This window comes from Choloepus didactylus, chromosome 2 (assembly GCF_015220235.1).
Source record: "Choloepus didactylus isolate mChoDid1 chromosome 2, mChoDid1.pri, whole genome shotgun sequence".
Classification (NCBI taxonomy): Eukaryota; Metazoa; Chordata; class Mammalia; order Pilosa; family Megalonychidae; genus Choloepus; species Choloepus didactylus.
Window position 1 is genome coordinate 223,262,016 of NC_051308.1, and position 26,757 is coordinate 223,288,772.

Consider the following 26,757-nt stretch of genomic DNA (forward strand, 5'->3'; position numbering starts at 1 on the left):
GACAGGAGGTGAGGATGCAATACTGAGTAAGACAGGCACAGTCTTTGTCCTCATGGAGATGACAATACCTATCTCATAGGATGCATAGTGCTTGGCATACACTGCTCAATAAAGGTGGGCTATTATAACTTCCTGAACAAATCAGGGGAGAATGATTTTTCTAAAGAAGGTGTGGAGAAGGAAGTTTGGTAGCTCTCACTGAGTGCTTACCTCCTTGGACCTCTCCGATGACTTGTTTCTCTGCAGCTTCCTTGCTTTGCTCCTGCCTCCACATCTGGAGGAGGGCTTCACCCCAGGTCTGGAAGAGGGACGTCGCAGTATATTTTAGTGGCTCAGTTCTCAGACACTAAACTTGCTGCGGTCCCAATCCTACAGGAATGAATGGAGTAGCTGACTCTGACATGGAACAATGACTCTGAGGCCACACCATTATGGGGCAAAAGTGACATGATAGCCTCTGATTTCTGTCACTTGGACCTCTCCGATGACTTGTTTCTCTGCAGCTTCCTTGCTTTGCTCCTGCCTCCACATCTGGAGGAGGGCTTCACCCCAGGTCTGGAAGAGGGACGTCGCAGTATATTTTAGTGGCTCAGTTCTCAGACACTAAACTTGCTGCGGTCCCAATCCTACAGGAATGAATGGAGTAGCTGACTCTGACATGGAACAATGACTCTGAGGCCACACCATTATGGGGCAAAAGTGACATGATAGCCTCTGATTTCTGTCACTTCCAACTGTTAGCAGCCAGGCAGCTTTGCCCTTACCAGAGCTTTATTTTACTTTTTTTTTTTTTTTTGCTGTGGATGGATAAAAGGGCATTCACTGGCAGTTTCCAAGGATGCTGGGAGACACCTGCATCCATCCTTACACTTGGGGTGGCACCAGTCAGGTCTTGGACATTTACCAAAAGCATCCTTTGTGCCCTTTGCCATACCCCTTAATGATACTCATTCCAAGACAAAGCCCCTGCTCTGCTTCCCAATTGCAGGAGCCATACACTGATCCTTTAAAGTCATGGACACTAGGCAGTTTTCACCTTCCCTGCATGCCTTTTAACAGTTAGAAAACCCTGACCCCACAGCTGTTTCTCTCAGACCAGAGGCCTAGGGGGAAGGGCCTCACCCACTTGGGGGTGGTAGTGGCTGCAGGGCAAAAGAGCCAATGAGGTTGAGAGTATTGTTTAGGCTGGACTTGGCTGCTCTCCAGCTATGAAAGAAGGCTAAGGTCATTTGAGGGGTGGGGAGGGAGGAGCCTGGGAAAAGAACGACTGGCCACACCCCTGGGTTCTCCACTGGCTAGGTTCTATTTACTTCTCAAAAGCACATTACTCACAGCTCAGTGACTAGCAGTTCTTTTGGCCCCGTGGTAACTCCAGTGAGAAACTGGAGACCAGGCTAGGCTGCCTCTGCATTGCAGGAGAGCAGATGAAAGGAACCCAGGAAACCGAACTCCACACGCAGCCCAGAAATGCACTTTCTAAACTAGAAAATGGAGCTCAAAAGGCCCTGAGCAAAGAGCCATTAGCAACATTGTTCATTACAGTGTGAAAATATTCCCATTTTTCTCTAAAAGAGTCCTAGAAGGCTAGCTAGTTCTCTCTCTCCCCTCTATTCTAGCTATTCATTCCTGTCCCTGACCCCAAAATTAACATTTAGTTTGATTCTTGGGACAATTTTACTTCATGCTAAATACAATGAAAACAAATCTTGCTTTCTGAGCACCACAGCTAGCTCTGGTTACCCCCGGCTGCCTCTGCATCCGGGAGGGAGGTGTGGTGTATCGGGAAGAGCATGGGCCCTGGTCAGGTGGACTTTGGTGCGGAAGCCCAGACAAGCTTTCCATTTCTCTCAGCATCTTTCCTCAACTGTAAAAAGGGAGCCAGGACACTGACCTCGTGGGCTATGGGGCTGTTGTTATCTGTTATTTGCAATGTACTATATCTAACTAGGTACTCAATAGCAAGCTGTTGTTTCAAGTTTCACTTCTAAGTGTCCACAATAATAGCATTTTCTGTTACTGCTTCTGATTTCTCCTGAGAAACCTGAACTTGAAGTTCTCTCCATTGTTTCCCCAAGAAAGGGAATGAACAGAGGAACCATGTATCGCAGTATTAGCCTCATAAAAGCAACTGGGTCTGGTCAATGCCTACGATATCAATCATTAATTAGTTAAGTGGTGACCACCTGCCTGGCTGTGCTGTAGGACAGGGATATAGCAGTGAACAAAACAAGGCCCCCTGCTCTCAGCTTCTAGTGGAAGAAGACAGGTAAGTAAAATATACAATGGGTCAGATGGAAATAGGGCTATATAAAAAAAAAACTAAGGCAGAGAAAGGAAATAGAGCAGGGGGGGCAGAGATAGCCATTGTAAAGGTGGTCAGGGAAAGTCACTGATATAATATTTGAGCAAAGACCTGAGGGAGAAGAGGGCTTGAGCCCCACAGATGACAGAGGGAACAGTAAGTGCAAAGACTCCAAGAGGGAAACTGCTCTGGGGCAGTGGAGTGAGCAATGGGGAAGAATGGGGATCAGAAAGAAAGTGGCAAGCTAGGTAACCGGGGAGCAGCACTGAAGAATTTTGATCTGCCTTAGGTTTTGAAAGGACCATTCTGGTTGCTATGTCAAAAATAGTTTGACAAGGCAGAGTAGAAGCAGGGAGGCCAGGAGGGGGATATTTCAAGAATCCAGGAAAGATGATAGTGTTTTGGACTACAGTGGTGGTGGCTGGACTGAACTTATTCTCTGAAGAGTGGTGACAGACTGGATGTGGAAATGAATAGTCAAGGATGACTTCCATGGATTTTGGCCAAGCAATGGAAGTGTGGAGTTTCCTTTTACTGAGAAGTCTATGGGAGACATAGGTTTTTAGGGAAGACAGAGCATCTTGACTTGGACATGTTCAATTTGAGATTCCTATTAAACTTCCAAGCAGAGATGTCCAAAGGCAGCTAAATATACTAGTCTGGAGTCAGGGGAGAAAGCCAGGCTGGAGATACAAACGATTAAGTTGGAGAGAAAAAAACAGAGATCCTCCCTTTGCCAACTATTTCCACAAGTTTTTTTTTCTAGCGCATCATCAATTTCTTTGACTTAACTTTAAAACCTACTTATTTCAAGAGGCTAACATACGTTTTATGGCTGAAACTTCCTCCTGCAGGCTACATCATCTCAGAACCTTCTTAAACTTAAAACTTACACTATCGAGGTTAAAGCTGAATATGGTACAGTGACTACAGGGTCCAGTAAGCCACCATGTAGGGGCAAGAGCACACAAAGGGAGGTTTGCAAGAACAGGACCAGCCAATCCATCACCACCACCAAAAGGTTACTCTTTAAAATAGTTTGAAATAAAAAGCCTCACAAACGTCTTACCAAGATTTAATGTACATTTATTCTTAACACGTGGAACATAGAGTATAAAGATTTCATACTGAATAAATGATATTAAGCCAAAAAAGGAAAAAAAGGAGGAATTTACATCAAGTTTAGCTACATTGTTTGAAATACAAATATGCAGATTTTATCACTGGAAAAATCTCAATTGTGTTTCTTCATCAGGAATTTCAACTGAACCTAGAACTTTTTCACACCTCGATTAGAAAGAAAACAAAACAAAACAAAAACCCAGAAAAAAATAAACTATAAGTTGATTGGCTGCTGAGACAGCAAGGACTTTTTACAGAGACCTGTACAGCATCACACCAAGAGGGGCGATGTCTGGCAAGAGATTAAATAGCTGTGTCTCGCTTTGTGCAGGTCACCAACTTGTTAACTCGTCATACTATAAAGGGGTGGCTGGGAAGGGAACCAAACTGTGGGGATCCAGAGGGTATGTGCAATGTACAACGTCATATATATACACACGTGGCAGCGCAGCCGCTGCAGCTAAAGGTTAAAACCAGTTCTAAGAGGTGATCTCAGGGTTATTCATACAATCAAGGAGGAAGAGAAAGAGGTCAGGGTGTTGTAGGTTCACACATGATACTTTGGGGGAAAAGCCTTTTTTTTTTTCTCCTCAACGTTTAACTAAAAACATTTTTAAAAACTACAGCTTGCTGCTGACCCAGCGTTTTCTCTTTTTTTTTCCATGTGAGACATTATTATTACAGTATGTTTACAGTATCAGGTGTACAGTACAGTACATGAAAGGGTCTACACTCTACTGCACAGGCCTCTCCAGTGAACAGGGTCTGTTCACAACTGCTAACTTCTTGGCTCCTGCAAGATTGTGAATGTACAACAATAAACCACACACAGTTCAGCAGTCACCTTTTTTGTCCTTCAGAGGGTTTTTTTTTTTTTTGTATTTTTTTCCTTTTTTTTTTTTTTAACCATTAAAAACAGTTATGAAATGTGGCATCCCGTTGATGCAAGGACCGGGAAAGCCATTTTTATTTTAATTTTTTTTCCCCAAACTCACTGTAAACAACAGTAACTTTGGTTAAAATAAAAAAGTCTTCTATGTAGGCAGAGCTTTGTCTTTTCAAATAGGGTGGGGTCCTGAGGGGAGTAAGGTGAGGACAAGGAACAGAGAAGGTAAGGGAGGTGGAGCGGGTAGGGAGGAATGAAAAACAGGAGAAACTTTTTTACCCAAGGGAGAAGCTGGACAGCACAGGGTAAACTGGATTCTGAGGTGGTTTTGCATAAATAAAGGGCAACAGTCAGTTTCTAAGTTCTCCACACACGCACACACACACGGGGGAGGGGAGGGGGAGGTGTCCCACGGCTGTCATGACTGGCCAATCAAAAACAGTACGTCACAAATGACTTGTGAAACCAATGAGTTCATCAACGGCGATACCGAGATGTCTAACAGCCGTGACTCGTACAGCGTGAACTCTGAGTGGTTCTCGTCCACCTTGGCCAGGGCCAGCAGCGCACGGGCAGCCCGCCGCATCATGTCCACACTGGTTGGCTCAAAGGGTGGGTTCTGCATGTGGAGTAGGCTGGCCTGGCTCTGCTGGAACTGCGTGGCAGCAAGGCTGTCCTCGAGGAAGCCCAGGAGGTTGCCGATGCTGCCCTTCTGCACTGCAATGGCACGGGCTGCCAGGCTGTCACCCTGCGCCAGGTTGGCCAGCAGTACCACAGCCATCTCCCGGCATACCGGGTTCTTTCGGTCACTGAGGAAGCGCACCATGGTGCTATACAACTTCTCCAGCCGGCTGAAGGGGGGCGTGGCCAGGATCAGGTCCACATTGTTGTCCTGGATGCTAAGTTTGCTGAGGGTTTCCAAGACCAGTCTCTGAGGGGAGAGGACAGCATTGGGGCCCAGGGTGGAGAAGGGGTCCTGGGCTTCAGCTGAAGGGCATACCGCCCAGTGTAGGAGCCCATCCAGGACAGGCAGGCAAATGCTCTCTGGGTATGGGGAAAGGTCCAACTGCCCCGAGATGTTGGCGAGGGTGACCAAAGTGTTTTCCCGGAGCATCTCCAAGCAGTCCCACCACCACTCCACTTTGTTGCAGCTCACCCCCTGGTCCTGCTCCTCCTCCTTCTCGTAAGTTAGTGGTGCCTGCTTCCGTTCTGGGTGCTTGTGGTGCAGCAGGATCAGCTTACCCAGGATCAGCAGCAGCCCCGGGTGTTTGGACATCTCAAAGTCGTTGCCTGGCACAAATGACAGGCTACGGATGGTGTTGGAGACACAGACACAGCGCTTGGCAAGGGAGTCCTGCCAGTCCAGAAGGGTACACAGTGGGGTCTCATCTTTACTATGGGGCTCGTCCTCTAGAATCTTGATATTCCGGTGGCTCTGTGCTGGACTGATGCCAAACGGAAATTTGCTGCTTTCTTTAGTGGCCTCTGCACTCTTAGCCCCCTCCTCTGTCAATGTGCTAGACCTGGTGGACAGCATGTCATCCATGGTAGCTGTGATCCGTTTTTCTGGAGGGCCATCAGGCGGGGGACCATCCTGCTCTGTTGTCCCTGGAGTACCCTCTGCTACTGTGACATATTTCCGGGGGGCTGGTAGACAGGGCGCATGAGGCCGGGTAGGCAGCAGCTCTGTCTTGCTTTCAAAGTGGGTCTGGATATGCTCAGTGGTGTCCCCCCCACCAATCCGCCAGTGCAGCAGGCCGCTGTCAAACTCCTGCACACGCCCAAGCTTATCTGAGCAGTCCACCACAAACGGGTCATTCTTCTGTACAATCTTCACAGGCAGCTTGTCAAATTTACTCATCAACTTGTCCTCGCTATTCTCTGAGACTGGCTTATCCTTGCCCGAAAAGGCTATCTCCTCATCATTTTCAACTACTTCCTCCTCTTCTTCCTCTTCCAGTTTAGGACCTAGAAGGTCTTCTTCCTCCTCTCCCTCCCCCTCCGTGGGGGCTGGACTAGAGGCCTTACTGAATCTCCCAGGGTCCAGTAATGTTCTCTGTCCTGGGTCACCCACCTCATATTCCTTTAAAATGCCAAAGATCTCAATCAGGCAACGTCGGAAATATTCCACAAGGAGCTCCAGCAACCCTGGGAGCTAAAAAACAAAGAACCAGAAATAAGCTAGGGGAGAAAAGCAGCCTAAGAAGAGAATCTTTGACTTGAGAGGGCCCTCTCAAAGTCTTCTATCCAATCCCCTTTTCTTCCAAGTCAGATGTATCACTCTGGAGAGGCAGAGTTGCTTCTCCCAAAGGCTCTCCATAGAGCAAGTTGTTTATCTTAATCTCTCCTCTGTCTAATACAAAGTTCTTCTTCTGCCCAACCTACCTTTACTTAGGCCTGCCTCCCATGGGATGGAAATCCTTGCCAACAGCTTAGTACCTTATCTACCAATGCCAGTGCCACCCATCTCTCAGCCTCTTCTTTCCCAACCCATCTTCTGCCTTTCTTCACCAGGTCCGGTTGCTACTTGTTGGTATTTGCCAATGTTCCTCTTAGGATACTCTTTCCATCCCACTGCCAAGTGGAGGCCAAGGCTAGATGTGGCAGGATCAGCTCTTCTAACACAAACTGAGAGAAGAGAATGCAGTATGGACAATGTTCATCTGCTCTCTTTTCTAAGCTCTATAACATTCAAGGAGGCTGGATCTCCACAAATCTTACAGCAAAATGAGTGAGAGGAGCCCTCAGCTCTCTAAACTCTGGTCTAAGCTGGTGCTAAGGAGACCTAAATTCCAGCTTGGATCCTTGTATGGGACATTTAATCTCTACAAGAAAACACTAACTCCAGCCCGGTTAATCTCTGGCTGAATAGTGTATCAAAATGGAAAAACAGGGCTTTAGAATTTGAAAGATGTAGTTTAAAATTCTGGCTTTTCTAGTAACCGTATGATTTAAACCCTTTAAACTAGTTTTTCCATCTTTCCATTGGAAATGATGTAAATCCCCAAACTTTACAGGGTTGTTCTGAGGTCTAAATGGAATATGTAAAATATCTGGTAAATGGAATTGGCCAATATTTGTTCCTTTACAAATTACTTTTGTCACAGAGACAATATTATGCAATGGAAATAAAGCCAGCCTTTGGAATCAGAAAGATTCTGCTGACAGCTATGTGAACTTGGGCAAGGCATAAGCCTCTCTAAGCCTGTTTACTCATCTTTAAACAACGTCGTCTTCCTCATGGGGCTGTTGTGAGGATGACATGAAACAAAACATAAAGGGTCTGGCACAAGGTGAGGGGATAATAATTGGAAACTATTAATAGCAATGCCCATCCTTGACAGATGGCTTGGTAAGTACTAAGGATGATCAAACGAAGTAGGATGTTGCAGCAGAAACTCTTTCCAGCTACTGGGAAAACTCAAGGTACATATCTTATGGGGAGTGGGTCTAAAGAATCAGCTTTGCAAGAACATCATTACAAAAAAAAAAAAGCACCCATAAGTATACTTCTTTCTTCCTTCCACATTCCAGTCAATACCTGAGTAAATTGGATCACAGACCTCTACTCAGTGTGGAAGAAGCAGGGAAGAGAAAAATAAAGAAACTGCTCTGCTCTCTGACAGAGGCCACAGACTCTTCTCGGTAGTCTAAAATATAGTGTCTTAACTGACATCAACAGAAGCTGGATTTCTTACCAATACCAAAACTTTTCTCTCAAATTCCCTCTGAAGTCAATTCTTTTTAAAGCAATCAACACAATACACCTTAAACCGGCTGTTACTGTCTCAGTATCCTGGGCCCATGCCCGCTGGCAAGGAACCAAAGTACTAGTCGGGTGACTGTGTTGTCTGGAGATGGCTTATTTCCCGTATTGCTCAGCAGGGTCTACCTCAGGAGATCCCAGACCCTCCCATTCTTCCCCAAGCACCTGTACTCACCTGACTGAGGCTGAAGGTCATGATGCTGTTATCATCATACAGCAGGATGTTAATGGTGTCTAATGCCCACGTGCTCTCTGCCAGCAGCCCAGACTTGAGGGACATCATGACTCGCCATGCCTCCGGGGTTCCTGAAATAAACCCCCGTGTCTTCCATCCAACAAAGCCCAGGTTGGCTGGAGGCTCCCCCCAGGGCTGGACAATCAGTCAGGCTACTCTGAAGATAACACATAGTTGGAGTCTGTTACTATCTGGGAGATGACACACACCTGCCCTCAAGGTATCGTAGCCTCTCTAGGACATCACTGCCTGGGAATTCCTTGAAGAAAGTCTGAAGTCAGTTTTTCTTCCTTAGCAAAAGCTTTTTGGCTCTATTTTAGTCAACAGTGGACTCAGACTGAACCTCATCCAGGATGGCCTCGAGGGAGCAATGGACAATGGAGGAGGGGGAGACTAACCAACCCAGTCAAGGAGGTCTCCTTACCAATGTCTTTCATTGTGAGCCGCCTCCTCTGCTTCAACACAGGCTGTGTGGCCTCCACAGAGCCAGGTGGGAAGGTAATATCCCGCCGAATCATGGGAGGCTGCACAGGGGCAGGTGCTATGTGTGAAGCAGGCACTGGTGGGCCTGCCTTCTGCATTTTCATCCCAGAGTGCAGGAACGGGGACTTGCTAGGAGAGGTGCGGTTCTCCATTGGCCGGGGAAGGGGAGCAGGACTGGATACCTGAGGAATGTGATTCTGCATGCTTGGTGGGGGCTGGTAGTTAGATGGAGGGGGCCTTGTCATAGGGGGCACAGGGGCAGAGGGACCATATGGGGGCTGGCGTGTGCCATGGGAAGGCCATGGGCCTTCATGGTTGGCCCTCTGATCCGTGTGCAGCATTTCGTCTGTTCGGTTCACTCCATGATAGGCGGGGCCCTGGGGGGCAGAACCTGTGCTTTGCCTGTTGGCATAATTGTAGGTCATGTCGTTACGCCCCTGCCACATGGTGCCTTGCTGAGCAACCTCAGCTGATGCCTGTATGGGGCCGCCCATCATTTGTGGTGGTATGTTCTGCTGGGCATTGGAGCCAGGGGGTGCAGAGACACGGTCTCGGCCAAACTGGAATGGAAATTGGTTCTGGGGGCCGGCCGTTGGTCGGCGCTCAGTAGCAGCAGTGGCAGTGGCAGGATAGGCATTGCCATACTGGTTGTACACATCTTGCTGAGGGGAAGGCTGGGCAGCTTGTTGCTGGCTGGCAGGCTGGGGTTGGGCTGGAGGCAACTGCTGCTGCTGAGGCTGCCCCTGCCCCGTGCTGTATGGCACACTGTACATCTCCCCTTCGTGCCGCTTGGCAGGTGGGCCATATGTGCCATCCATTGGCCGCTTGTAATTCTAAGACAGGGAACAAGCAGAGAGGAAGTTAATACTCTTTCTGCATTTGGGGACACAAGACAAAAGATACCAAGATGGCTACAACCAGACACTTGTTTGGCTTTCTTCTGCCCCTGCAGAAGAGAAGACATAGACCCTAGGAAATAAAGGAATCACCTTTATAAACTACTTTTTGAAAGCAACCACTATTCTCATTTCCCCTGTGGCTTTCCCTTGATAAGCAGAAAAACATGCAAACCTCAAAAACCAAAATAAGTTCTATTGTTAGCCCTTTTGGAGAACTGGGGAGATTGGAATGGACTCAAAAAGAGAAAGGATTGAGAACTTGGCTTTTAAGGCAGAATTGGCTATCTGGGTGGGAGAACACCAAAGTATCCGAAGTGAGTTTCTTAGACTTTTCAACAGATTAAGTTTCTTAACTGGCTTTTAAAAGGAACCTGAGTCAGTCTATTCCCAGTAATCCTTGTCACCTGCTGCTGCTGCTGATACATTGTGGTCTGCTGGCTGGGGAAGGGACTGCCGGAAGGGGTGCCTTGGGTGGAGAACTGATTGCCATAGGAATCATGTCTGCAATTGGGAGAGAAACAGAGGGTTAGGGTGAGAGAGGGCAATGCCTGAGCCAGAGCAGCCCCGAGGCTGGAACAGACCTGGCTTCACTCACCGTTGCTGCTGTTGCTGCTGCTGTGGGGGGTAGCGGCTGGGAGAGTACATCCCCGAGTCTGGGTTGGAAGGCATGAGATTTGGTTGTGGGGCTCCAGTGCCCATGTTTCCCTCGGGTCCTATTCCAGGCTCCCTAAACAAAATCGGAGAAGCAAACTGAATCCACTCTAGCTGTGGGGTGTTGGGGGCAGAACAGGGGTAGGGGCCATGCTTACCTCACTCTGTCATAAGGACCTCCATAGGGGTAGTGCTGTCGCGGTCCCATCGCCACATTTCCTAGCCCAGGGCCGGCAGCACGGCTGTAGGGATCCCCCATCCCACCGTTGGGGCCCTGCCCTGAGGACATGAAGGGATCACTCCCTGGAGCTGAGTGCAGAAAGAAAGGGAAACAGTGAATATACCAGTATACCATCTGACCTACTAGTTGAATACCTTGCCTGCTCCAAGGGCATAGAGCTCCAAAGACCCAGGCCCTCTCCAGAGCTCAGGTCTGTTCCCATTGCTTTCCTGACAGGTTCAAAACAGATCCAAAGAGGCCCAACTGGCAAAGAGCGCTTACTTATTAAAGGTTAGCAAGGTGAGGCCAGGGAGAAGGAGACAAGAAAGGATGTAGGGCTGAAGACAGGTGGTTAGGTGGATGCTCAGGAAATGCCTTATCTCAGAATGGTCTGAAAGGAACTCTAAGATAACAAGATATACCCCCCATCTCCCTGGTCATGTCTTCAAGGGCACAAAGTCAATGGCAATTGGTCACCTTTCCTCATGCTGCCATAAGGATCCTTATTTGGCTCGTAGGACATGCGCCCCATCATGTCAGAGGTATTCATACTGGGCTGGAACCCAGGGTTTGGAGTCATGGAATTCCGCTTCTGGAATGTGGGGTCATTTCCATCAGGAAAGGCATCCTGAATCCCAACCGAATTGCTCCTGCTCCGGAGTGAGAAAAGTCAATTAAAATCCTAAATAAGCTAATTCTTCCAATGTAACACAGGACTCACTGGAGTCACTGGCTGGGTGAGAAGACAGGAGCCACTCTTGGGCTGATGAGGAGCTCCTGTGTACCTCTCCTTAGGGTCCCCAAACCACCCTCCCTTACTCCTGTTCTTACCTCATTCCTGGCAAGGGGGGGATCTGGCTGTGTGGTGTGGATGCTGGAGTTGGTGGCTTTAGGTCTCCTCCTTCTGCCATGGAACTGCTGGTTGACTGAGGAGTCTGTGGCCCCTGCATAGACCCTGACCCTGCTGTGGACAGAGATGGGGGGTAAGCAGTTTGCCTGGCAGGAAAGTGTTTTCTCCTTATAGAAATGCACAAATGCCCTGGAACAGATTTTTACATGATTAAAACTCAGGGCCCTTTTAAACCTAAATCACCCTTCTCAGCAAGGGATGTGCAAGGCCAAGTAATAAAAAGGGATTTTGAGGGTTCTAGTATTCCTTGCTGCTAATTTAACATTTAGGGGATAGGAATGATGTGGTGATAATGTCACCATCCTGGTGATTCTTTGTGTCACTGCCAAGCTTCCCTATCTCTCTTTACTTCCCCAAGGACCTTAACTAACCTATTAAATCTGTAATGACATATGCAAGCTCCTAGTCAGGGTCTGCAAAATGCTGGGCAGGAAGGTTCTGTCTCACCCCAAACCTGTGGCACACTTTAGGAGCTTAGGAGTTCTTATTCTCAACCATCCAGCACAGTGCCATTGCTCAGGTTCAAATGTTCCTCTAAGCATGATGAACACAGAACTATCAGTAATTAATGCTTCCCATAATTAATGCTTCCATTAGTTACCATTCCCAGCAGCAGATATCCCACTGCTTAGGCCTCCCCAGTTAATGAGTCATCTCAGACACTCACTGTACCCTCTGAGGTCAACACCAGGGCACATCTCTTACACCCACCTCCCAGGCACCCTGGCCTTCTTCCCTCCCTCCCTATGCTCACCCAGGCCCCAGTCTCCTCTCAGAAAGGAGGGTGGGCAGAGGCACTCCCACCAGAAAGTTCCATTCATGTCCTTCCCCAGCTCCTCTTTCCCATTCATTACCATCTCCGCTCCCTGGGGAATTCAGAATGCTAGTCTGAACTGCATTCTAAGGCACTGACATCAGTGGGCCAAAGCTCCCAGATGGCCCTGCTTCACTGCCATTTGTCAGTTTCCCCCACTCCTCTGGTGTCCCTCCCACTTACCAGTTTACAAACATTTGGCAAGATGCCAGGTGCATAATGAAAATTAAAACTTAAGGGCTGCTACAGACTACTTCCCAAGGGAGTCACCACTGCCTGCTCTTCAGTATGCCAACTTGTTAAGCCTTGTGGTACGGCAGGGCAGAGCACACATCCCTGGCAATTCCTCTGTACCTGGAGAAAGGTGCCACTGAATAAGGACCCTGGAACCTTGAAAGCTACCCCTCAGCCTTGGTGGGGCTGCTCATCCCATTCTTACCAGGAGAGGGAGGCTGGATCTTGGGCTGGGACTTCTTGGAATCAGCAGCTGCAAAGATGTCTGGGGGAGGGTCTTCTCCCCGTTCAATCTTGCACTCAAAAGCATAGAGACACTGGATATACTGCTTTTTCAAAGAGCTGGCAGCACTGCTTGAGGTGCCCACATTGAGGTTGGTTGCAAGTTCCCGCCATTTTTTGTTCTTGTTGACCTGTACAAACAACCAGAAGTGTCAGGGTACATCTTTCACCTGGTCTTTCTGCCCCTAAGTCCCAACCCCATCAGCCTGCCAGGTACTCATCTTTAGTGAAATCACAGTTCTCAGTGAACTGCAGAAGTTTACCCCACTTGGTGGATATTCTACAACAAATGTTAAATCCATGGCTGGTTTCCCTCTACCCTCAGCATCTTCTGTCCACATATCATTGCAACTATCAAACCATTTATTCAAAAGAAGGCAAATTTCATGTCATTATTAGAGAAAATAGAATTCAGAAAGTGTGGTCTTTGCTTTACACAAGCGTATTACTTAAAACCGGCCTACAAATCACCATGAGCTCCAAATTCTATTTTAAATACACTAATAAAACTAACATTTATCAGGTATCTGCTGTTTATAAGGTGCTACTCTAGGTGCTTCATACACATCAATGCATTTAATCCTAGGCACAGGTACCATTATTCCCCTCTTACAAATGAGGAAACTGAGACACAAATTGAGTAACTTGCTCAGTCACACAGCTACCAAGTTGAATCCAAAGTTCATGCTATTAACCACTACACTGAAATGCTACCTTATGAGAAATCCTTTTATGAAATGGAGACTCTTATGGTAATATCAACAACCTGTTTGACTTATTTTGTCAAACAGGGAGTTTGCACATCTGATTTTTTTTAGTGTGGGGCTCCCTGCAAATTTGACATTCTTGTGCCACTGCTCCCCTACATCCAGTGACATTAACTACAGGCCCTTTCATAATTGTCTAGGAGAAGCTTGGAGCCCTATGATATTTTTGTACCTCCCAGCAGCCAGCCTACATTTCTGCCTCAATTCCTCCATATCAGAGCACAATGACCGATGACATTCTTTCTGCTCTAGCCAGCTAGGTCTTCCTCCTCATGCATTCTTAAACTCACTAGGCATCCACCTTGTGGTAAGCCTGTCTTCCAGGGGCTTGGACCTGGCTTTTCAGTCCCCAGCCACAAATGAAGTTCAATATGCTATGTTACCTGTTAGCAGAGAGAGTGACAAAGAATCACAGAGGGGGACAACCTAGACAGAGGGGAGGTGACCAAGATCACTTCCCAGAATAGGTAATATCAGAGCTGAGTCTTTAAGGTTGGAGATGGTTCTGGTCGGGGATGATTCCAGACTGTCTTCCATCTCCACACCATGTGGGACAGTCTACTGGAAGGCTCCTTCCTCTACTTAAAGTCTTCAGGAAAGCTCACCACTCACCACTTGCCTTCTTGGAGCCTTTACAAACTAACCTATATTGGTACTCTTCCTCCTCTAAACTCTTACTGTTTTCAAGAGTTCAATTACATTACAGCATCTAAAAGGTTTGCATCCTTTTGTAAACTGGAAGACAGGCCCAGGCTTCTGCACCTCATCCTAGGTTCAGTGGCTCCAGAAGCTCATCCAACCTAAAATAAGCCACATCTAGTCCAAGGCCCCTTTTCCCTACAGGCAGGAAAAGCCTGACTATGAAAACTCAGTACCAGGGAGAATGGCAGGAATAAGCCTAGGGGTCACTTCAGGAGCCTTCTGTGGCTCTGCTTCCCACGCCAGTTATGTGGCAGTGTGCACGTGTCTTATTTTGTTTTGTTTTCCTTTGTGGGGGAAGGGAATAAAGCCTGAAGGGAGAAGGAGTTCATAACTGGCTGTTGGTTGGCTTCATTCCAATCACTTTCTTTTCTGCTGGTGACAGCTGTTTTCCTCTTCTGATTTAGAGGGTTTGGAATAAGTCCCTCCCCACCACGCCTCCTGATCTCAGCCAAAACCCTGACCCAAGAGCAGCTCCTGGTCTGGCGACTAAAGAACACACAGAGTAAGGAGCCTGCAAGGCACACTGAGCTCTCTGTCAGTGCTGCCTCACCTGTTTGCCTCCTCGGCTGAGTCTAAAACAAAACCATAAGGTATCAGGGCAGGGGCAAGGCTCAATGTAGCATCCAGTTCAGAGGTTTTCAGCAGGAATTAATCAATTCACTTAAGTCTTCACTAATGGAGGCATTAAATACATAATTTTCCACCTATTCTTCCTTCATAAATTATTTCTTCTGAACAGCTCCTGAAATCCCATCTCCATTGGGAAGGTTTCTAGAGTGAGAGGGTCAGCAACTACTCTGGCTGCCCCTGTACCATCTTGCAGGCCAGTTTATGTGGCAGAAACTTGTTGAAAGTTTTATGTTGATTGTTTTTCACTTTCACGCTGGGTCGACATTGTCCCTACTTAATAAATTAAAAAAAAAAAAAAAAAAAAAGGCTCAGAGTGATTAAAGTCACATGTTATTAGTGGCTAAGACAGAATTCAAAAGCAGACCCATCTCTCCAAACCCTGCCCTTTGTCCTCTAACTGCTTCCCATGGAATCAGAATGCCCACAGCCTCAGCCTTTCCCTATCTTTACATTCTAGTGGGACCCTAGATACATGGTAAACTTAACGCAAATACCTCGTATTACCCAGAGGTCTTAGCCTCTTGCCTTATCTCCTGGAAGACCTGTGTTCTCTGGTCTGTAAGTGGCTCTGACAGCAGGGGTGGGTGATGTTCCCTGTGGGATGCGTGGTATCACATGAAACCAGTGAGTACCCAAAGAGAGGAATTTTTGAAACCACAAGGGAAGTCAAGTGCCAAGCACTCACCTGAGTCAATCCACCAATCTCCTTCACAGACACATAGAGGCGATAGAGGTCCAGAGGTTTTCTGCCCACAGCAGGCAGATTCGTCATGCCCATGGCCTTCTCCTCTGTGAAGGCTAGATAACGGTCCACCCACATCTTTCTCTCGGGCTCACCACCCAGCTCATACAACTTGGTGATCTTCTCATTTGTTGTAGTAGAGGAACTGGATTTCTGGAAGGGGCAAGTCAAAATTCATAGGAATAGGTCAGATTCAAAGTCTATGTTTCAGGTCTCAGAAGGCCTTGATTTGGGCAGTAGTAAAGCTTCTTACTCTGGCATGGTCACTAATACCTGCCCTGCCTTCACATGGGTAAAGGGCTAAAAGGGAGCCAAAACTTTCTTCTTGTAAAGGAAGGAAGCTAACCAACACTTATTGCCTAAATACTACATACTGAATGCTGAGCTATATGCCTTTACAAATATTAGGTATAAATTATCTCCATAAATACATGACCTTGACACGATAGGCTGAACTAAAATGAAAAGAAACTCTTCCTCTCAAAATAAGGAAGTCTCCCAACTGGTTGAAAGGCTTTGGCTATTATCTTATCCAAGAAAGGAGGATGCCTGAAAGGGTCTAGAAGCCAGGGTTGAAGATCCACAGGAGATAGCAGCTATGATTTTTTATTTTCCCTACTTTACAGATAGGGAAAATGAAGCACAGCAAAGGACAGAAATGTTTCCAATGACCCAAATGCTGAGCAGGTTCTCAGGCTGCCTATCAGAGAGTGTAAGCTCCAACCTACATGGGGGGCCAAGGTCCCAAACCCCACCTGCCTCATTTCCCCCTTTATAGAACACAAGGCATCAACTGCTCCTACTGTTCTGAATAAGGTCCAGGAAGAGAAAAGCAACTACTTTCTCATTACACACACCATCTTAATATAGGGGACCCCAGGCCAATTGTGGAGAGAACTCTATACTGCAATCTCTGATAATTCCTCCATAACCGAGACCTGTGAGAACATTTTCCATTTAAATCAGGGTTCCTTAAGGTAACTCAAACCTAATGCAATGAGCTATTATCCTGGGACCCTTCATGATAGGAAGAGGCAACAACAGCATTTTCAGAGACTATCTAGTCAGTGCCATAAAAGTCTGAAGTCTAGTCATCCTATTTAATTTTTCCTTCCTATCTTTGGAAAGGATGGGATGCAAGACTGAGGGAAGTCAAAACACGAATCTTTACTTTGGATTTGGACTCTGTCTTGGGTGTCCCATCTGCCTTGTTATTCATTTTGGTGGCTGGGGTTAACTTGACGTCTCCAAGGCCCATCATCTCTGGGCTGGCTGCCATCCCTATAAAAGAGAAAAAAAATTCTCAAGTCCCATAGGTTTAGCTGTGGCCTGAAGATAACTCTAGAAGACCATGGGTAAGCAATGACTAGGACTTACCTGCTGAATTGTTGGCCATGGTTCCGCCCATGGGATATGGGGGTCCCTGAGGGTTGATCATGCCAGCCATACTATTAATCCCTTGTCCATAGGGAGGTCCAGTTCCCATCATGCCCCCCTGATTCATATTGGGGTAGCCTGGTGGCCTGAGGAAGAAGATGGAGTGTGAGAGAGCAGCAAGGGTTGGAGACGCCAAGCATTCAGATTTGGACATTAGCTCAATAGGGTTGTGTGAGCCAAGACCATCTAGTTAGGCTTACAAGGAAAAACTTATGGGTCCCCCAGATCAGAACTCTGTAACATCTGACCTAGATACTCTCATCTAAAGGATTCTAAGACAGTACAAGCTCCAAATAGGACAATATCTCAATTTTAAGGGCTACAATCCTTGGAAGGAATCAAGGAGCCCTATCGTGTCTCCTAAGTACTGGCTCCCTCTATGCCACCTCCAAAGTCAAGCTGGGTTTCCATTTAAGGGCCCTCTCTGGCAAAAGGCCTACATTAAATGTTCAACTTTACCACTCTGTCATGCCGAACCCCAAACTATACTAAATCTGCTCATAGCATAGCATCTGAAGGTGGCTCTGTATTCTCTTCTTAATGGGCCTACTGCGAACTCTGCATTTCTATCATTCTGAGATTTTACCAAACACACCTTTTAAAATTCAGTTTTACTGAGATATATTCACATATCATTCAATCATCCGTGGTACACAATCAACTGTTCATAGTACCATCATATATTGTGCATTCATCACCCTATTTTTTGAACATTATCCTTATACCAGAAAAAGTCAAAAATAACACCCAAATCATCCCTCCCCACCCTATTTTTCATTTAGTTTTTGTCCCCATTTTTCTACTCATCCATCAAAACACTGGATAAAGGGAGTGTGATCCACAAGGCTTTCACAACCACACAATCACACTACATTGCTATACAATCGTCTTCAAGAGTCAAGGCTACTGGGTTGCAGTTTGGTAGTTTCAGGTATTTACTTCTAGCTATTCCAATGCATTGAAACCTAAAAAGGGCTATCTCTATAGTGCGTAAGAATGTCCACCAGAGTGACTTCTTGACTCCATTTGAAATCTCTCAGCCACTGAAACTTTATTTTGTTTCATTTCACATCTCCCTTTTGGTCAAGAAAATGTTCTCATTCCCACGATGCTGGGTCCAGATTCATCTGGGCAACAAAGAGGTACTCAGGGGGAGACTCTTAGGCACAAATATAGGCAGGTTTAGCTTCTCCTTTCCAGTAATGAGCTTCATAAGGGCAAGTCCCGAGGTAGAGGGCTCGGCACACCAAACCGCCAGTCCTCAATCAAACCCACCTTTTTTATAGTCATCTACCCTATTCTACCTTGGTTCATCAACATCTCAATAAAACAAGATTCACTTAAATATTTGTAGGCAGCAACAATGGGGTGCACAGAGATGGAGCCTTGAATAACAATGGGATCAGATTTACTGAACTCTGTAGCCAAGGAATAGGTAAATCTTCAAGTAATTAAACCAAATCACATGAGCTTTCTGCACTTTAGCACCAGAGTCAGATACCCATCAGTCAACGAGATCACCTACCCACAGGACCACACAGAACCATCAGGAGAAATGGCTAACCAAATCCCTACCATCCTCATTTCTCACACACAGATCCAAGTCATGTGCATTGTTAAGAATCCTTTTGAAAACCAAGAAATTAGACTGACAGAAGAAAGGAAAAAAACCGTCTACTCTGAAAACTTATCTTATTAATAAATAATCTGTGCTTTATAAAGTTCAGGCTCTTTACATCTGATATTTGGTCATGTGAAATTTTATACCAACCTAAGATGTTAAAATCAGCACTTCTGTTGTATGTTTTTTTTTCTTACTGTAAGAAAACCTGGTTTTCTGAAGAGCTTCCAGTAAATACATATTTTAAAAAGGACACATTAGGTCAAGAAGTATCTCAATGACCTGAATGACTCTAAAATTTATTTCCTTATACTGACATCCCTCTTTACTTCCCAGGCCTTACCTGTTTTGGATAGAGTTGGCAGCAACATGCATGGCGACAGCAGTTTCTTGAGTTTTCCGGTTCATGCCCCCTGGTGGGGGACACATTCCTGACCCAACCTGAGGTGGCATATTGGCCATGTTAGGGCCATAAGGCCGGTTGCCCATGGAGGCATGACTCATTCTCCCTGGAGGGAGTGTGCCATAAGGTGGAATGCCAGGCTGCCCATGCATCTGACCTCCAGCACCCATAGGGTTCATGCTTCCAGCCATGCCTGCACTGGGGTAGTTGGCATTGGGCAAGGCATTATAGTTTGGCTGCCTGGGGTAGCCTCCTGGGAGGGAAAGAAGGAGAGAAGATAAGAGATTTGATTAGTGACTCACTAGCAACTCACAGGTACCTCTCAACACAAACTCCAAAGACAATGAACAATGGGAATATTTCAATATTTGGTCAGGAAAGAGACCAACTTCACGGTAGCTTTTATTGCAAGGAATAAAGGGGAAGTCAATGGCATATTAGAGGTAGGCCCTGCATTTAAAGACAGCACAGAATAAGGCCAGCTGGCAGGCAGGGCTGACTTCAATTAATTCCCCGAATTCTTTTCTGTCTACAAAGTCACCTTGCTCTGTCTCCAATGTTCTGCACAAGACATTCACCTTTGGTTAGTTTAGGGCTCATTTTGAGCAAAGACGTATTCTATTAGAATTTACTAAAAAAAATAATTGTAATAACCAATAGTTGCCATCTATTAAGTGTTCTGTGTTCATTATTAAGCCAAGTACCTTATCTCCATTTTACAGATAAAAAATAAAACAGAGAAGTTCAAGGTCTTTCCTGGGCTAACAGAGTAGGTGGACACAAGATGGAACCCTGTTTTGCCCTACATCAGGACCTGGGCTTAGTGGATTCAAGGCAAATGACAGTCCTATTCTTACTACCTGGATGTTAGCATATCAGGCAAGAAACCAAAACTCTCTTCTCATCTCTATCTACTACTAACTAAATAGTATACTCACCTTGAGGGCCATACTGACCCCCCTGGGGACCGTAGCTCCCCATGGAGTTCTGCTGGTAGGAGCCCATGCCTGTGTGCATCTGCCCTCCAGAAGGCTGACGTGGAGATAAGGCCGAGCCGGGCTGGGGAGAACTGTACTGGGGCATCTGGGGGTTCCTCTGCATGTAACCTGTTTGTGGTATGTGTCCATAGTTATTATAATGGGAACAAATGCTCTCTCTGATCCTAGGACTTCATCACCTACATTTTCTTTAGCAGCTGCCTGCATGGAGTCTCTCTCTAATTTGCTATACAATCATGTGCCCTTTAAGGCAATCCCCAAAGTGACACAAGCCATTAACCAGGGGATGCCAACTGTTTCTACTGAACGGAGGTTTGAAATCACAAAGAGCAATGACAGGAAACAAAATGAATGATTTAAAGGGTGAAGACCCAATGCTGAGTATTCTTACCAAATTAGGCATAAGTAGGAGACAATCCATCAAAACACAGACACACATGAAGAAAGGAAGAATGACTGTAGGGGTACACAATTCTAGAATCACTAACTTGGCTAAGCCCACTCTAACTTCACAATCTGCTGCTGGGACTGTCCTAAGCTTCATGGTCAAACAGTTCTCTAAAAACTATTGCAAAGGACACTTAAGTCTCTGCCCTCTCCCCCAAAGCCCAGCCTCTCACCTCGATCTTGGGCAATGCTTGATTGGTTCATGGAAGGATGCATGATGCTGTCCGACTGACCACTGGGTGGTCGAGGTGGCATCTGGTTGCCTATTCCAGACAGTGAGAGAAGTAAGCCAATCATGGCCAATCCTGGAAATTCTAGCTGGGAGGTCAGTTCAGAGTTGGAATGGCTAATGGGGAGGTCAAGTACCTCCCGATATCATATACAGAGAGAGTTCTAGCCAAGGGGCTCCTTCCTATCTCCCTTCTCCCAATTAAGGGGAAGTTATACAGACATGAACCAGAGATGATCTCTCTGACACTGGAAAGCTGGGGTGCCCTAGTATCCTTAGGGGCCAGTCCCTTTTCCACCTCCCCACAGCCCAGTACTTGAGGGTACCTGGCACTGCAGCAGGTGAGAGTGGTCCTGAGCGAGACTGAGCAACACTGGCGGGAGAGCCAACAGGGGACGGGGAAGGGCCTCGGATGCCAGGCAGGTGAGGAGAGGTATGAGGAGAGAAAGGAGACTGAGCTGGATTACTCTGCTCTCCTTGGCTGCTGGAAATCCCTGACGTGCTCACTCCAGGGCTCAGAGCTCCTTCTGTCCCCATGGGGAGATCATCTATCGAACCAGACAGATCCTGAAACACATATAACGAGGACATGGATTAGCATTATTGGGCAGAAAGACTCTTCTTTAACAATCCTACCACATGCTTAGCATTTTCCCTGAACAACCAAGAACAAACATGTTGGATACATTATTTAGTCACAATACTACAGTTTATAGACAGCGACTTTCTATAAAGGGCTAGACAGTAAATATTTTAGACTTTGCAGACCACACAGTCTCTGTCGAAATATGTCTGCCGTTGTAGTGCAAAAGTAGTCACAGACAATATGTTAACAAATGGGTATGGCTGTATCTCAATAAAACTTTATTTATAAAAACAGGTGTGAGTCTGCAAGCTGTCCTCTCAGAAGCAGAACTGGTATTTTCATCAGCTTTTTTTTCCCCCTAGACTTCTACAGTCATAAGAAAGCCGCTCTTTCTAAGAAACTTTAGTTCCTTTCCAATAGGGAAACTTTATAAAACACTGCCAGGATGATACCAGGAGTTAACAAGAGAATGTTAACAAAGTTTGGGCAATGTTCATAGATCTCGTCTCCCCCAGATTATTATAACCTCCACTTACCAAGGACCCAGGCACTTCAAGTCACCACAGTTGGCAACACAAGGCATAGGAGATAAAAAAGGGATACTCTGTGTGCCAGTTTGAATGTATTGTGTCCCCCAAATGCCATTATCTTTGTGGTCTTGTGTGGGGCAGACGTTTTTGGTGCTGGTTGGATTTGCTTGGAGTGTGCCCCGCCCAGCTGTCGGAGATAATTTTGATGAGATGTTCCCATGGAGGTGTGGCCCCACCCATTCGGGGTGGGCCTTGATCGGTGGAGCTATATAAATGAGCTGACTCAAAGAGGAAAGAGAGTGCAGCTGGGAGTGATGTTTTGAAGAGGAGCAAGCTTGCTAGAGAGGAACGTCCTGGGAGAAAGCCGTTTTGAGGCCGGAGCTTTGGAGCAGATGCCAACTGCCTTCCTAGCTAACAGAGGTTTTCCGGAGGCCATTGGCCATCCTCCGGTGAGGGTACCCGATTGCTGATGTGTTACCTTGGATGCTTTGTGGCCTTAAGACTGTCATTGTTTAGTGAAATAAACCCCCGTTTTATAAAAGCCTATCCATCTCTGGTGTTTTGCATTCTCCAGCATTAGCAAACTAGGACAATTCCTAACTGCCAAGAAAGTCTGGGACTATATTCCTAACACCCGGCCCACAAGAGGGATGAACAGTTTGCCAACTGAACAAACCCAGTTTTTCCCCTGCTTTAAGTGTTTCAATGGGAACTTGGTATTTGTTTGGAGGCTTCACTTATTTTGAATTGTTTAGTTAAGATTTCATTCTTGGTTGGGAAGCTCCAAAATTGGCTATCAGGAGCTCAATATGAACAGTATTTGCCCTGGGAAATGCTCCTTACCTCACCCGACCCCCAGCCCCATCGTTCATTCTCTAGCAATACCACTGAACCAACATTACGCATTAATTTCATACTGGGAACTGTATGCTGAAGAAATGATGAGAGCTCAAATCTGGGAAAACCCTGATGCTTAAATGGTTAAGAAAAAAGTTCACTTCTTTCATTTGAAAAAGAAAATCCAAGCTGGCCTGATTTGAATTAGAATCTATTCCTGTTCTCATAAATAAGTTCACCTTGGAAAGATCAGCTCAAGGTGACTGAGGAGACTGACAACAGCAGTGGCAGTTAGAGGGCATCTCTTAGGCTCTCCCCCAAGTACCCAGGCTGGTTGGACCTTCCTCAAACCAGTTGGCTACTCTGCTAGGTAGAGCATTTTTTCTGAGTTCTATGGGAATGAAGCTTGCTCAGAAGGCAAGGCAGGTAGGTAGGTGTAAGTTTGTGTCTGTATCTAGCTCTCAGTTTTAGCTGAGAAGTCAGAAAATGCTAACTTTCCTGTTGATATACAGACCTGGCACACCATAACATGCTTTCAAAATGCAATGAGAATTAGTCCAGGGTAGAAGGGAACTCAAGAAGCCCATTTTCTCAAAGGACTGAAGTACCAGTAGCTGTAAAGAGCCTTGGGTTCATCCCAAGAAACAAGGTGTTCCATCCCTGTGTTGAAGATTAGCTATACCAGCTAATATCCTTGGCCACTGAGCCAAGGAGAACAAACTCAAAAAAGCAGCAAGATAACATGAGGAGCCCACTGTGTGGGCCAGAAAAGGCCACCAGAGCCACCTGCTAAGCCATATAGTCTGAAACAGAAACCACAGCCTAGTGCTCAGTTTTAGGGGCCAGTAGTTCTCTTGTGCATTCCTTCTTATGATCTCCATTCCTTATCAAGCTGCCAGCTTCTGAAAATAACAGCTACTTGCTCGCAGGAAAAAGAAATCAGTATATTGGAACAGAATAGGAATCAAGGAACCATAAGACAAGAATTTGTTCTAATGGCTGTGCATTTTTATCTTTAATAACACAAGTAAAACATGAACATTCTCATGGTAAAAATACTTTCAGATAATAGAGGTAAAGTCAAAGTTCTCCTGTGGCCCTCTTTCTGCTGTCCTCAATAGAAGAATCACTGTTCAATTTGGTCTGTATCCTTGGAGGCCTACCAAGGAATTGAGTAGGGAGGGAGAAATAAACTCTGACCACTGTTACATAGTGTTGTCAGAGGGACTAAGGGTGTTCCTTTAGTCAAACTTCTGATAAAAAAACCAGGCTCACTATATACCCACAAGGTGAATGTCCCTAATTCAGCTGAGGGATCCCAGGAGCCTAAAAAAAAGAGCCAAACACATTGCAGCCCCTGGGGCTAGGCTCTCAGGACCCTGGAGGCATCTGTGACTGGCAAAGTAGTGGCTTCCTTCACAAAGGCACCATTAGAATATCTGTCAGTTTTGGTAAAGTGCCCTGAGCTTCTTGGAGAAAAAGTGCTAAATAAACCACTGTCAACAACAGTCCCACATGGGTTGGTGTGCCTGGTCACAGAAGAATGCTAGGGAAGGAAGTAGCGTTTATCTTCTCATTTCTCTGATTTGATTGGTTTGAGGCCAGTCTCTCAAGCTGTCATTCATCAGATGGCAACTGGTCTGTGGGGGTAGCTGGTTCAACAGAATTTTAAGAACCAAAATGTTAGCATAGGAAGGGATAGGTCATCTACTATTAATATTAACAATAGCTGGCATTTGAGCAACCACTATGTGTCATGCACTTTACAGAGGTATCTCATTTAATTTTCTACAATTCTTGGAGGTAAGTATCACTGGCATTTTTAAGATGAGGAAGCTGATACTCAGAGACTGAGTTACATGCCAAAGCCTTCAAACGAGTAGATGGCAGAAGCTAGAATTGAACCCAAGTCTGCCAGACCCCAAACCTATTCTCTCTCTTCCTCTCTCCGTTACGCTGCATTACTATTTGAACTGAGGAAAAAGCACCATACTTTTGAGTCAGGAAACCAAGGCCCAGCTCTTGGAACTTAGCTGTAACCTTGGACAAACTAGGAACAAGCTGGGCTTCAGTTTTTCTCACTCATGCAATGAAAAGGCTGGATAAATATGAGTTTGTGATGCCACTTGGGCATATGCATTGAAACTGGCTAGCACCAAATGATAAGGACCAAATGACCAATAGCAATACCCTGGAATGAGAGACATAACAATATACAAGCAGCATAGGATATAAGGCATACCCATTAGTCCCAGTGGTTAATCATGGTAAGTGCTTTTATTGGACAGGAGGGAGTGGTAAGGGTAGCAGTCTCTAAAAGTTATGAAAATTACTGGGGCACAAGAAGCTGACCAACAGCCCAGCCTGAGCTACATGAAGATACTGCTCTGAACTTCATGTCCTTTTACTGCATAGGACACACCTCTACTTTCCACTCTACAAAAAGCCAGTTTTTCAAGTCTTTTGTTCCATAAAATACCCATGTCTGGTTGTTGAGTCAGACCTCGATGTGCCTAACAAGTTCAGTTTTCTACAACACATTTATCACAAAGAAAAAGTTCAATCAATTCAAGCCTCTATTCTCCCTAGTGGGGACTGCCTTTGGCATTTCAGGACTCTCAGGTTCTCAGCTCTCCCAAAAAGGCACAGCTAACAGGTATTTTCTGGTAGCACTGCTGAAAGAACCGTAGCAATGCCCCTTAAGTGAAAAGATCTCTTTTCCTAGGTTTGCTCTCCTCCAGGCATAATCCTGCTGAGACGGGAGGTGAGGATCAGCCCACTCAGTGCCCCACCAGTTCCAAGGAAGCAGCAGGGCCAGGGAGAATTTCCTCACGTGTTTCCAACGTGTTTCATGCATTTTATTGCTCATCTACCATGCAGATCAAAAGCACTGGAGCAGGTCCAACTATTTCACACAGAATCTCACACTCCATGCTGGCTACAGCCCCGAAAGCCTTCCTTTCTTCACTTGAAATACTGCCCAATGTTATTTTGGGATGTGACCTGATAGAGGAAGCCCACAGGGACTCTGTGACGATAACCATTCCAGCTGTGATTGGTTGCCCAGCCCCAGTGAATGCCAGCATGAGTCTGTCAGGCTCTGCTGACAAATGGGACTCAGCAGCTAACACTTTCCCTTCGTACCACAACAAAACCATGCCTGAAATCACACAGTCCCTACCTAACTGGGGGGAAGGGGGGATGTTGCTGGTGCTCTCACAGGAAAGGGCTACAAGTTCTAACATGACTGGGCTGCCTGATGGTGTACATTTCAAAAGGAAGATACCAGATCAGGGTTAGAGGAGGTGGTGTTTAAATGATCTCCCAACAACCCTGAATTGTTCATTTTGCTGAGCAGATTAAATATCATCAATTGGCAAGTCTAAGGACCAGCTTATGGCAATGCTCAGATTTCGAGTTTTCCTATAAATTTGGCTGAATCCTGGAGGAACAGAGTTTTCATTAACCCTCAGATGGGTTTCATATATGGAATGCTTTAGCTGAGTTGTGCTGATTACTGGCAGGCTAACCACCCACCAAGAGAGCCAGGTAAATCCTACACACATACTTGTAACATTTTTTTTCTTTTGGAAGCTCACAACTCAATCGCACCCACATTAAATGATAATCCTTGAATGAAAAAAGTACAAATGCACAGCCAGAAATCACCAGAGCTGCGCTAGCCAATCTGCCAGGATCCGCCCGCCTGCGCCCCTACCCCAGCCTAGTCCAACAGATCCAGAGCCACGGCAGAAGGCTGCTCCCATGCTGGAGAATGCAAGGAAATCCTGGAGAACACAGTAAGAGGTTGAGAAACAGAACACTTGAAGAAAGGCAGAAGGTAGGAAAGGAGGCAACAGCTGTGAACAAACTACAAAGAAGAAAGACTAAGACAAATTTAATTACCTAGGAAGTACTTAAGGCAAATAGGGAGTTTTGGGGAGTCCTGGCTTTTCAGAAAGCCTTCCTCAAGCAACATATTTGTTGGGAGGGGCAGGGGCAGTGAGGGGTGGGCAGGAGGCTA

At 46.1% G+C, this 26,757-nt stretch overlaps 1 protein-coding gene across 3 annotated transcripts in view; it reads right to left on the reverse strand.

Moving 5' to 3' along the window:
• Nucleotides 1–3,932: 3,932 nt before the first annotated feature.
• ARID1A (AT-rich interaction domain 1A) overlaps nucleotides 3,933–26,757 on the reverse strand; it is a 67,206-nt gene continuing 44,381 nt past the window's right edge. For 2 of the 3 annotated variants that reach the window (XM_037828056.1, XM_037828059.1), the window contains exons 5-20: nucleotides 21,107–21,347; nucleotides 20,725–20,814; nucleotides 20,045–20,212; nucleotides 19,047–19,359; nucleotides 17,023–17,168; nucleotides 16,817–16,926; nucleotides 15,589–15,798; nucleotides 12,728–12,935; nucleotides 11,396–11,528; nucleotides 11,042–11,217; nucleotides 10,503–10,653; nucleotides 10,289–10,420; nucleotides 10,098–10,194; nucleotides 8,736–9,627; nucleotides 8,252–8,382; nucleotides 3,933–6,465 (exon numbers count right to left, since the gene is read on the reverse strand). In XM_037828056.1, coding sequence (XP_037683984.1) covers nucleotides 4,729–6,465; nucleotides 8,252–8,382; nucleotides 8,736–9,627; nucleotides 10,098–10,194; nucleotides 10,289–10,420; nucleotides 10,503–10,653; nucleotides 11,042–11,217; nucleotides 11,396–11,528; nucleotides 12,728–12,935; nucleotides 15,589–15,798; nucleotides 16,817–16,926; nucleotides 17,023–17,168; nucleotides 19,047–19,359; nucleotides 20,045–20,212; nucleotides 20,725–20,814; nucleotides 21,107–21,347 — 4,935 coding nt within the window. In that variant the 3' untranslated portion in view covers nucleotides 3,933–4,728. The remainder of the gene's footprint in view (nucleotides 6,466–8,251; nucleotides 8,383–8,735; nucleotides 9,628–10,097; nucleotides 10,195–10,288; nucleotides 10,421–10,502; nucleotides 10,654–11,041; nucleotides 11,218–11,395; nucleotides 11,529–12,727; nucleotides 12,936–15,588; nucleotides 15,799–16,816; nucleotides 16,927–17,022; nucleotides 17,169–19,046; nucleotides 19,360–20,044; nucleotides 20,213–20,724; nucleotides 20,815–21,106; nucleotides 21,348–26,757) is intronic. The other variant, XM_037828058.1, reaches the window with a different exon arrangement.